Here is a 12,685-nt window from a genome sequence, read left to right as displayed (position 1 = left end):
GGCATATGATGGAACATGCTTTCATTTTTTTAATCGTATCATCAGGAGATAATTTACCATATATACTCGAGTATAAGCCTTGTTTTTCAGCACATTTTCTAATGCTGAAAAAGCCCCCCTCGGCTTATACTCAAGTGAGGTAAAAAAAAATAACAACAAAAAAACCGTAATACACCCCTCCCAGCCTGCGTCTGTATCCCCGCCATGATGGTCCTCCCGGCGGTGCGCCAAGCTGCTTGAGAATTCTTCCGACTATCATCTCCCTGCTCAGCTTTGAATTCCCCCGCCGTCAGCACTGTGTAGGTAAGCGCGGTGATTGGATCGAGCGTCAGCCAAGCACAGCCGGCGCTCGATGATCCACAGCCATTCAGTGGATCACATCACTGAATGGCTGTGATTGGTTTATCGAGGGCCGGATGTGATTGGCTGACGCTCGATCCAATCACAGCGCTTACTTACACAGTGCTGATGGTGGGGAAATTCAAAGCCAAGCAAGGAGATGACAGAGGGGAAAAGTCTCAAGCTCTTGCCACATCGACGGGGAGACCATCATGCTGGGGACACAGACGCCGCCTGGGAGGTGAGTATTGCATTTTTTATTTACCTAGTATATACTCGAGTCAATAAGTTTTACCAGTTTTTTGTGGTAAAACGTATTGACTCGGTTTATACTCGGGTCGGCTAATACTAGAGTATATATGGTATGTGCCTTTAGATTTCCATGGCCACCATATTACAGATCACAACAACATGAATTTGTAAGACAGTCGTGCGTATGAAGCCTTTTTCGGCCATTTCTGGCTATGGGCCAGTTGCTATGATAGCAGTGCTACACAAATTTTATTTGCATTTGTTGTATAAATTAACTTGTGCTTCGACTTTAGTCTCCAGATCATAAAGTTTATGGTGATGGTTATTGCCAGTACCTTCAAATATTAGTCAAGGACAGTCAAGTTCAATTGGCCTCCTTTATAAACAAAAACAATTTTTGGGCATAAATATAAAAAAATTTGCCCAAATGTAAAAAAAAAAAAGGAAAGAAAAAAGCTAAATCAATACATTTATAAGTGGTGGATATTATGTTGCCCTCTGTGCACCAACACTTGTATCCAGAGGCTCCAATGTGTTTTTTTTGTATTGTTTGAGATGAAAATATTGAAACTAGTTTAGAATCTGATGAATTGCTTGCAACATTTGGGATTGTGTAGACATTGGTGTGTATTATTGCCAGGGGATTTCCTGGGTTCCCTTTGTAATCATTCATGGCCCATGATTATCATATCTATTTCAAGTGCGGCAGATCTTGTACTGATTGCTAGCAGTTTTCTTGCTTTATTACAGTCAAGCTGTCATGACTGGGAGCTCAAATCCATCTGTTATTACAGACTTACGCCGCTATGCATCCAGAAGTGTCACGTTTTGAAGGGTAAGTGGAAACATCAAAAACTATATCGCATCACACATAAAATATGGTAACAGAAAGACATTTTCTGCTTGTTTGGGGACATAGAACACAATGCGAAATACTCATCACAGATGGGGATTGGATGGCAACTGCTTGTTCAATGATTACTATGAAAGTGGTTGTATACTGTAATTATCAATTAAGGGAAGATAATCCAGAACTCGATAGACATCCTATAAAGATTCCTTTTTTGGCAAAGCTGTTTAAAAACCTATTATTAATAATATAATAATCATTACCATTGTTTAATTATTACCATTGTTTTTGAGTAAGATTTAGTATACTGAATATATACAGTGTTTCCCCAAAAATAAGACCCTTATTTTCTGGAAATGGCTTACTTTACTTACCCAGCAGCCGTGGTCCAAGCCCACGCACTGGTCTGCCAGGTTCCATAGCTGCGCCGAGCATCCTGCACTCCTTAGCCGCGGACAGAAAATCACTTGCTAGTCGCCGGGTTCATAAATCCCACCTCCAGGAAGTGGTGGCTCTGATTGGTTCAGCGAGTGCTGCCCTCTGCCAATCACAGCCGTCGCATTGGTTCATCGCTTCCTGGAGGCGGAATTTATGAACCGAGCGACCAGCAAGTGATGTTCTGTCGGCGGCCGAGGAGGGCAGGACGCTCGGCGGAGCTATGGAACCTTGAAGACCAGCGAGAAGGACCCGGACTGCAACTGCTAGGTGATGTATTAATTTTTTTCAATGTAGTCTAGCTACGGCTTATTTTCGGGGTAAGGCTTATATTTCAAGCCTCCTCGAAAATAGTCAAAATTCAGGGTAGGGCTTATTTTAGGGGTAGATATTATTTTCGGGGAAGCACGGTAATATATATTATATATGTATTGTAGCAGCAATATCTTCTAGAATGTCGGTGTTATCTTTTCAGCCATGCGCTTTGTTATCATTATTGACCGTCATGGCATCCTGTGATTCGTAATTTTATAGCAGATGGAAAGCCGTAGGATACAGATCACTGCTTTAAATAATGTCATGACAGCAATAAATGCATTAAGATAATACATATAAATGTGTCTATTATATCTCTATCTGTGAGGACATTGTAGACATTTCTTTCCACATTTATATTGATGTCCTATAATCACCTTTTAGTAGAGCTGTCAAGATTGCTAAATCAATGTCTTGATGACCTTCTGATCCCATTCTGAACACTGTGATCTGTAAAATAAGGAAATAAAGGGTTGTATGATTGCTCCAGAGGTCCGATAAATGATTAGACTGATTCTTGTATGTGCTAATATATAAAACCATATTGCAGAATCTTACAATTATATTGCTACGTTTCATGATGTTTAAAGTGACCCTCCAATTTTGGAAGAACATTCTGTCCTGGAACGGGAGGGGGCAGGAGGATATATTACCTCCAGTTATTTTTTTCTCTGCTGCCCCTCCAATCTACTGCTTCAAGGTCCAATTTTCGGTAGTTCAATATGGCTGCAGCAGTTTTTTAACTATGTAATGCACACTTTGCACTGCTTTCTGGTTGGCCAGGGTTGATCACATGAGCTCTGGCCAATGGGAGCAGGTTTAGTGCATTAGTAGTTTAACACTACCAATGCACCGTGGAGATTAGGTAGTCTGAAGATTGTGTCAGCCATCTTGTATTATCAAAAACGGGACACAGAATTGGTGAGTAGGAGGCCAGGTAAAGAAAAACAACAGCAGGTAATATATCCCTGCCTCCTCCAGTCTCAGGACAGAATTTTGTGCCAAAATCAGTTGCTTCAAGGCTTTTCTTCATACATCTAACTCAAAGTGACACGCATGTACAGGCCACATACAATAATAGATCTGTCACCAGCTATAAGAAATATGCTGCATTTTAGAGAATTGCAACGTGGTTACATTCACGAAGACAACGCAAGGAAATATTTCATACCCATGTATATGGCTCAAAAAATTCATTAAAAACAGCCACAAAAACTGCGTGTGTGATTCCAGCCTGTATGAATTAATGAATTTGGAAGCAGAGGCATTCAATATGGCAGCCATTACGGGAATGTCAGCTCTTCCATCCTGGGAGGGACTTGGTTTTTGGGCCCCCTCAACAGCTCACCAATCTCCAGCCACTGCAACAGGAGTTAAGTGGTGGAGCCAATGATGAGTCTACTCAACAGGCTATAACCTGTCAGAGACCAGGGGTTGAAACAGAGCCCCATGTAGAGGGCAGTTCAGAAGAGACAGTTTGGTCCTGAGTGGTGCTGGAAAGATGTTGAGTTGGAGTGGGAGAGGCTACAAGCTCTGTGCTACACACTCCAGGGCCAGACTGTAGAGACTTCAAAGGGTTTGAGGCCTATTTCCCATAATTTGTTGGCTCAAAAGTCTTAGCCCCTCTAATATGTTACTGTATGTCTGATGTTAAAGGGGTTATCTGCAAAATTAAAAAAAATCTAAAAACTCCTAAAAATGTAAATGTTATAAAACTTAAAAAGAACCACTACTTACCTCCAGTTTCCCTTGCTGATGCAGCACTGATTGTGCCTTTGTTCCCCGCTAGTCTATGTTTACAAGTAGGCAGCCTTCAAAGTTTGTACGGCTCATGACTGCTGTACCCAATGAGTGGCTGCAAATGGTCACATGCCATACTCCTGGCATTATAGTCCCTATCACTGAGCAGTGATGCCAAGTAGTATATTACATGACTATTGTGGCAACTGATTGGCTGCAGTAGGCACATGTTGCTACTTATAAACAAGACTAGTAGGACTGCCCAAGCATTAGAGCTGGATCACCAGGGCAAACAATAGATAAATTCTGGTTATATTTACGTTTTATAACATTTGCAGAGGATTTCTGATGACTATTCCTGCACAAAGAACATCCCTGCAGCCCTCAGCCTCCCATAATGTCCTGGGGACAGTTTAGGGACACTAGCCCTAACATATAACACGTGGGCGACCAGTGGTCACAGAGGCCTCCTTGGTGGATAGGGGGTATCCTATCCACTTAAAACTGGATTTTTCATAGTAAACAAGTTGTAAATCATTATTCATATTTTTATTGTAAATTACTACTGTGATGTTAATAAATTCATATTTTAGAGTTTCTGCACATTTATTATTTGACTAGTACAATATTAACACTTATGTTTTCTATGTCTAGAGGAGCTGCTTGAAACTACCCCTCGGTCAGTGACTAAATATGTTCAGCCACACCAGTTTATATAAGCCACACCTTCAAAATAAGCCACTCCCATTTTGCTACAACCTGTTGCGCCGCTATCGCCCTGTGAAGGACTGTCCCAGGTTGACATCCTTGGATGTAGCAGTCCATACATCTCTGAACAACTTAGAGGTCGTACGGAGAAGTAAAGTTATGTTCGCACATGGAACTTTATTCAATTGAAAATCTGCTCCGTATATCTAAGGATTGTTTCCGGAACAAATACACAGACTTTTACCATTCCAATTCCAATTATGGAACAGTTGTAGAAATGTTTGTAACAAACCACCCACGTGTGAATATACTTTAATGCGCCATTGAGCACAAGCCTTTAGAAGTTTCAAGCAACTCTTGTGGACATAGAAAACACAAGTGTTAATATTTGACTAGTCAGGCCATAAATGTGCAGAAACTGCCAAATAATGTGAATTTATTAACATTACAAAAGTAATTTACAATGAAAACATGAATAATGATTTACAACTTGTTTACTATGAAGAATACGTACATTAATGAAGATTGTACATGACAAGTTCCTTACGGTATGAATGTATTCCAGCAGGACAGTATTTATGGCATGTAAATTCATACTGTACAGTTTATTAATAAATAAGCAGAAACTTCTATTTAGGCAACGAGTCAGACGCATCGTTATATATGGCAGCAGAGTATTTCCATTCATATTTATTCATGAGGTGAAGAAATAATTCTGGAGGAGTTGAAATTGACAGCAGAAAATATGACACTGACAAATATATATTTATATCTATCTCCCATATCTATCTATCTATCTATCTTATATCTATCTATCTAATTTTATTGATCTAATCATATCTATCTATCTATCTATCTCTCTCATATCTATCTATCTATCTATCTATCTATCTATCTATCTATCTATCTATCTATCTATCTCATATCTATCTATCTATCTCATATCTATCTATCTATCTCATATCTATCTATCTATCTATCTATCTATCTATCTATCTATCTATCTATCTATCTATCTATCTATCTATCCCATATCTATCTATCTCATATCTTTCTATCTCATATCTATCTATCTATCTCATATCTATCTATCTATCTATCTATCTATCTATCTATCTCATATCTATCTATCTATCTATCTATCTATCTATCTATCTATCTATCTATCTATCTATCTATCTCTCTATCCCATGTCTATCTGTTTCATATCTATCTATCTGTCTCATATCTTTCTATCTATTTATCTCATATCTATCTATCTCATATCTATCTATTTATCTATCTATCATTCTGTAACTAATATGCAAACACATTGAGCACAATAAATATTTTAAGTTAAATTACTTAGCAAAACTAGCACATTCTATATGCCTGACAGAAGGATTCTGTGATTCACCTCTCCCGAACAATACCTTGTTACAAGGTTATGGCATAATATAAAAATGAATCCTGTTATTGGATTCTGAGACTGGGTCATTAATCAATGACGCTCTGAGACCTTGCTAGACATTGTCTCAAATCTTTTCTATTTTCACTGAAGTATAGAGGGGCAGTGCTTCGGTGTTGCACAGTAATGATGGGCATTGACTACTGTTAATTTATGGGAAGTATGACCCATATGTTGTTAATAATGTTTATATGTGGTTCTTTTATTTATGCGATTTTGCTGTCATCTAATAGTCAAGGTTTATAGCGCCGTCTTGTACTGTATACTGTGGATGCTGTGATGGTGGGAGAGAGCAGGTGACGGGGAGCACAGGAACTGGAAAGTGGTCTGAGTCCCTTGGTGTGTAGCAGAAGCCACTGATGTGAGCGGACACATTGTGTTTTGACATGTGGGTGGTTCGTGTGTCGGGGCCTCCGACTTGGACACTAGTTCAGTGTTCCTCAAAGGCAGGGGGCCATCATTCAACGCACCTCAGGTACCCTATTGCTTGTCATTTTGGAGGTAGCCCTTTCCACTCTGGGAAATTTTCTGCATTGTGAACCGCTACCCCAGTGGGATGCCCCCAACAGTAGTAGAAGGCATAGAATAAAGGATTTGAAAATGGGAACAGAGGCAACCAAAAATTTTTAGCAACTTACTGTCAAGAACAATGCAAGTAGGCAGTTATATAGGTGTAAACAAACATCGTTCACCATTTTGCAAACTACTTGTTGTAGTTCCACTGTTACAATTTTTAATAGAATGGGGAAAATAGAGCAAGGGACCTTTCACATGCACAGAATATTTCTGCAAGACGCACCTAAAGACATAGCTTAATCTGTTGCTGCAGAGTTCTACTCCATAACCTTCAGATATACATGTGGATTTTGGTGCAGAATCTTCTGCGTCTGTAGGGCGCATTCAGATGACCGTATATCAGCCAAGTTTTCATGCCCAGCCTATATACGGTGTCCTTGTCTGCAGGGGGGCATAGCTGGAAGAGCCGGGAGCAATGCACCGAGCTCCCGCCCCCTATCCACCCCCTCTCCACCCCTCGGCACTATTTTCAATGGGAGGGGTCGGGGCGGGGGCAGAGCTCTGCCATGGAACTTAGCTCCACCCATTCCACCCCCTCCCATTGCAAATAGTGGTGAGGGGCGGAGAGGGGGTGGAGAGGAGGCGGGAGCTCAGTGCACTGCTCCCGGCTCTTCCAGCCTCCTCCCCCTGCAGAGAGGGATGCCGTATATCAGCTGGGAATAAAAACCCATCCGATATACGGCCGTCTGAATGCGCCCTTAGGGCGAGCACCCACTGGCGTTTGCGTTCTCCGCGGGGAAAAAACGCAGCGTTTTCGCCGCGTTTCTCGCGTTTTTCCGCGCGTTTTGCGTTAATTTCCATTGACATTCATGGGTGCATTAGGAGAAAAATAGGAACACATATGCAACTGACAGTTCCTATGTTAAAAACGCAAACGCAACGCAAAAAAAACGCCAGTGGACAGGAACACATGTTATCTCTATGCCTGTGCAGGAAAAACGCAAAACGCAAAACGCAGGTAAAAAAACGCCAGTGGGTGCTCGCCCTCAGGTGCGTTTTGCAGAAACATTCTGCACATGTGAAAGGTCTCCAATAGAACTCTTGGGTTTTGAGAATATCAGGCAAACAGATTTGTCTGATATGTACAATAATGAGAATCATTTCACTAAAATGTAAGTAAAAGATACAAATATTTTGTGACTATTAGACCACCCTCACACTGGTCATAAACGCTGCGGAATTTCCATAGCCGTCTTAATGCTGAAATTTTGCAACATTTACAGTACAAGCCATATGAAGGAGATTTCAGAAATCGTTTTCACATGGTGCCAACATTTTCCACAATTAATCCACAATGTGTTTGAAAAATGCTGTGGATTTTAAATCCCCAGCATGTCTATTTATGCTGCAGGATTCATTAATTAAATTTAAAAATGCGGCCAAAAATGCACTATTTAGGTGCACATTTGACCATTGCGGATTTACAGCATAATAACCATCACGGAATTTCCGCTGGCAAAATTATATGGGGGTGAGGTTAATTTCCCATGGGCAATCACAATTTTGCAACAAGAAAATCGCGGCAAAATCGCATGTTTATTCACTGTAATTTGTGAGCATCAGCAATGTTTTTTTTGATGAATAATCTCGCATCGCGGCTGTCCGCGATAAAATTGCGCAATTTTTTATTGCAAAAGTCAAGGAGACTTGTGATGTTAAAATTGCATTGCATCACAACACGCGTTTGTAGCATTGCTATGCGATAAAAAGAAGCTCCATAGCAATACATGGGAAACACAAAATCGCACATTCATGAATAGCTAAGCGCTGGCTGTAATTGGCTAAGCGCTCTGCCAATTAGCACAGCCCTTTCAGGAGTCGGGGATTTTTAAATCCCTGCCTGCTGAAAGTGCTGGATAGCAGTGCAGGTGAGCCAGCCGGAGGACGCGTTTGAGCGGCCAAGAAGTAAGTAAATTTTGTTTTGTTTTTTGAACCAGCTAAGGATGATTTTCAGGGAAAGGCTTATATTTCAAGCCCTTCCCCGAAAATCATACTGCGGGGGTTGCCACAAACCACTGCTTTCAATGGGGCCGGCAGCAGCGCCGACCCTATTGAAAGCAATGGGATAGCATGCTGGTCCCCGCATGTGACAGCTGTGGCAGAAGTCCGCGATATTCTCCCTATGTTTTCAATGGGGCTAGCGATGCTGCCGCTGGCCCCATTGAAAACACTGTCGATATCACAGTGTTTTTCTTGCGCTGCGAGGTGAATGTTTTCACTCACTCTCGCAGCGCAAGAGAGAAAAAAAAGCTAGTGGGTAGGAGCCCTAAAGTCTACAGTTAAAATATGCAAGAAACTCCACGAAACACATTACACAATTAAAGATGCAACAAAATACGCAACCGCGCTGTATCCTGTGGAATAACTCTGCCCTTGTGAAAGCACCCTTTTCATTAGTACTAGCAGAATACAGTATTAAATGGACACTAAATGGCAGCTTTATTCAATTAATTGCTTGGAAGGGGTAATTGTTTAATTAAAGGGGTTGTCCCGAGGCAGCAAGTGGGTCTATACACTTCTGCATGGCCATAATAATGCACTTTGTAATGTACATTGTGCATTAATTATGAGCCATACAGAAGTTATAAAAAGTTTTATACTTACCTGCTCCGTTGCTGGCGTCCTCGTCTCCATGGTGCCGACTAATTTTCGCCCTCCGATGGCCAAATTAGCCGCGCTTGCGCAGTCCGGGTCTTCTTCTTTTCTGAATGGGGCTCCGTGTAGCTCCGTGTAGCTCCGCCCCGTCACGTGCCGATTCCAGCCAATCAGGAGGCTGGAATCGGCAATGGACCGCACAGAAGCCCTGCGGTCCATGGAGACAGAGGATCCCGGCGGCCATCTTCAGCAGGTGAGTATGAAGACGCCGGACCGCCGGGATTCAGGTAAGCGCTGTGCGGGTTGTTTTTTTAACCCCTGCAGCGGGGTTGTCTCGCGCCGAACGGGGGGGGGGGTTTAAAAAAAAAAAAAACCCGTTTCGGCGCGGGACAACCCCTTTAAGCACTATGTTGGGGAGCTAAGTAGCCATTGTATGGAGGTATACATTTAGGGAAAACTGCGAATTTCCACTGACTGAGTGATGTCATATTTCTCTTGTGTTGCTTTTTATGCCTTTTGTATTCATTATTTGTGATTGGTTTATGCATGGATTTGAACCAATGGCAACATTGCAGTGAACCATTCTGCCAACTCTGTACATTTACTAATGATTGTGATCAAATGTTAACTTTGGGGTAGAAATGTCTTTGGTTACAGGGTTCTATGCTTAGAAAGGTTGAAAAATAGTCAACTAGGGGGATGGATGCAAATACAGTGATTGATGGAAAGGTTGGAGTTTATATCCCGTTAGAAAATTTGTTAGATTAACAGGCAGTTTTTGTTGAATTGGGACAGATTTAGAGATTTTCTCATTATTATAATATTACTGTACACAGTAACAAAGTATACCCCCATGTGGACAGCAGAACTTCATAATGGTACATAAAGTGAGATATGTCCAAAAACAACAATTACATTGAACTTAAAGGGGTTGTCTCGAGCCGAAACAGGGTTTTTTTTTTTCCATAGGCCCCCCGTTCGGCGCAGGACAACCCCAATGGATGTGTTAAAAAAAAACAAACATATTACTTACCCGAATCCCCGCTCTGCGACGTCTTCCTTCTTCCTACTTCTTCCTTTACCAAGATGGCCGCCGGGATCTTCACCCACGATGCACCGCGGGTCCTTTCCCATGGTGCACCATGGGCTCTGTGCGGTCCATTGCCGATTCCAGCCTCCTGATTGGCTGGAATCGGCACACGTGACGGGGCGGAGCTACGATGACCAGCTCTCCGGCACGAGCGGCCCCATTCACCAGGCAGAAGACCGCACAGCGCAAGCGCGTCTAAAAACGGCAGAAGAAAGCGAAATTAGACGGATCCATGGCGACGGGGATGCTAGCAACGGAGCAGGTAAGTTAATAACTTCTGTATGGCTCATAATTAATGCACGATGTATATTACAAAGTGCATTAATATGGCCATACAGAAGTGTATAGACCCACTTGCTTTCGTGAGACAACCCTTTTAATATATGGCTTTAGGCAAATGCCTTTTTTTCTCCAATTTCAGAAAAATTATATTGGAAAAATGTAACTATGTAGAAATGTTTTCATTATTATAAATTAATAGCATGTATCGGAATAATGCAAACAAAGGTATTTACATACAAGCCTACGGAAGGAAGTTTGACATAATGGAGTAATTGGGCAATAGCAGAAGGGATGCAAAAACAGGGATGAAATGAGCAGATACATACCAGCTCTTTTTTTTTCATACATTCCATAAGAATCATAAAAAGGTGCTGTGCCTGGGTTCGAGTGTAGGTGAAGGTCTTCTGGATAGTAACTAATAGTTGGTCCCTTAATGATTCATTAATAAGGCTGAAAAAAGACACAAAACAATGTAAATTACCTTTACATGTTATTTTCATACCAGTAATTCATGCTCAGGATAGCTGTTGGCACTTTAAGATATTATCTGAGACCATCCCTACTGCCTTCCAGAGAGCATGCATGTGAACTACTCCTCAACCAGGTGTAATATCCCCCCTATACGCTAACATGAACTAGCCCCACCGGGAGTTAAGCTCCCATTCATACTATGGAATCAGACCCAAATATTTCCCTCTCCTTAGCCCATTGGTAACACTGCTGTACTTTTATACCAAAAGGCAGCCATCAAGTAACTCTCGCCAAACCATAATTAAAGATTAAAGACATAGATCTTATTTAATCCCATCGACAATTCAGAAGGACTCCACAAATACCCCTCAAACTACTTTAGAGGCTGTAATCTACTGGGAATGATGTGTCATATTTGGTGGACATGTCCGGTGGCATGGACTCTTTGGAGGCAGGTGGCCAACCTCATATCTAGTGTCTTTGGCAAACCATTTCCCCTTTCTTTGTTGACTTGTCTACTGGCTGATAAACCTCTTTGATTCAATAATAATCAACAACATAAACTTTCACAGTATACTGGTATGGCTGCTAGAATCTACATTGACTTTCACACGTTCTTCTAATTAGTCCAATTTATGCTATGATCTCAAGAATGATGATAAATAAAAAAAATGTTGACTATGAGAGAAGATAAAATGGATCTATGTCTTAAAACTTGGCAACCCTGGTATGCTTTCTTGTAGTCACCTGGATTGCCTCAATTACTTACTACATAGTAGAAATAAGTAGAAAATGAATGTTAGGAATGGGGGCCGTCAAGGTCTAACTTTTTTATCTTAATTCTTCTTTACTATAAAAAACAAAGACCAAAAATTCTCATCTCGCCTACTTATGTATGAATGTTATCTGTTCTCTTCATATTCAGATTTGTATTACATACCACCTGCGTAGGGAACCTTCTGGCTACATAGTTTGTAAGGATTTGCCTAAGTTCTCAATAAAGTTATTTGACATAAAAATATTATCTGAGGGCCAAAAAGTTAATTTAAAAAACAGGAGTGTAGCGTAATATGTATCGTATAGTACCTTGTAGTAAGAGTGTTGTCTCCCACTGAAAGCACCCTTTGGTGAATATGATTGGTGAAATATCTCATTATGTATAATAAATAGAGATGAGCAAGTATACTCGCTAAGGCTAACTGCTCGAGTGAGTAGTGTCTTAGCCGAGTATCCTCCCGCTCGTCTCTAAAGATTCGGCTGCTGGCGCGGGTGACAGGTGAGTTGCGGCGGTGAGCGGGGGCGAGAGAGGGAGAGAGAGATCTCCCCTCCGTTCCTCCCTGCTCTCCCCCGCCACTCCCCACCCCCCGAATCTTTGGAGACGAGCGGGAGGATACTCGGCTAAGGCACTACTCGCTCGAGTAATGTGCCTTAGCGAGTATACTCGCTCATCTCTAATAATAAACAAATACTCCAGGCCAAACTGAAAACAGTGTTCTTCCTGAGGGGAGGTGCGTGTTTTTCTAATTCCTGTGTCATGCACCTCCCTCTCATGTCCTGGAAACTGGCATGGCACAGTGTATCAGTT

General features: G+C 41.6%; 1 protein-coding gene across 4 annotated transcripts in view; it reads right to left on the bottom strand.

Moving 5' to 3' along the window:
- Nucleotides 1-12,685, bottom strand: part of TRPM3 (transient receptor potential cation channel subfamily M member 3) — a 591,964-nt gene that overhangs the window by 120,050 nt on the left and 459,229 nt on the right. For all 4 annotated transcript variants that reach the window (XM_066604176.1, XM_066604177.1, XM_066604178.1 and 1 more), the window contains exons 8-9: nucleotides 10,956-11,079; nucleotides 2,569-2,641 (exon numbers count right to left, since the gene is read on the bottom strand). In XM_066604176.1, the coding sequence (XP_066460273.1) occupies nucleotides 2,569-2,641; nucleotides 10,956-11,079 (197 nt within the window). The remainder of the gene's footprint in view (nucleotides 1-2,568; nucleotides 2,642-10,955; nucleotides 11,080-12,685) is intronic.

Source organism: Eleutherodactylus coqui, chromosome 5, assembly GCF_035609145.1.
Source record: "Eleutherodactylus coqui strain aEleCoq1 chromosome 5, aEleCoq1.hap1, whole genome shotgun sequence".
Lineage (NCBI taxonomy): Eukaryota > Metazoa > Chordata > Amphibia > Anura > Eleutherodactylidae > Eleutherodactylus > Eleutherodactylus coqui.
This window is presented reverse-complemented; position numbering and strand designations above follow the sequence as displayed.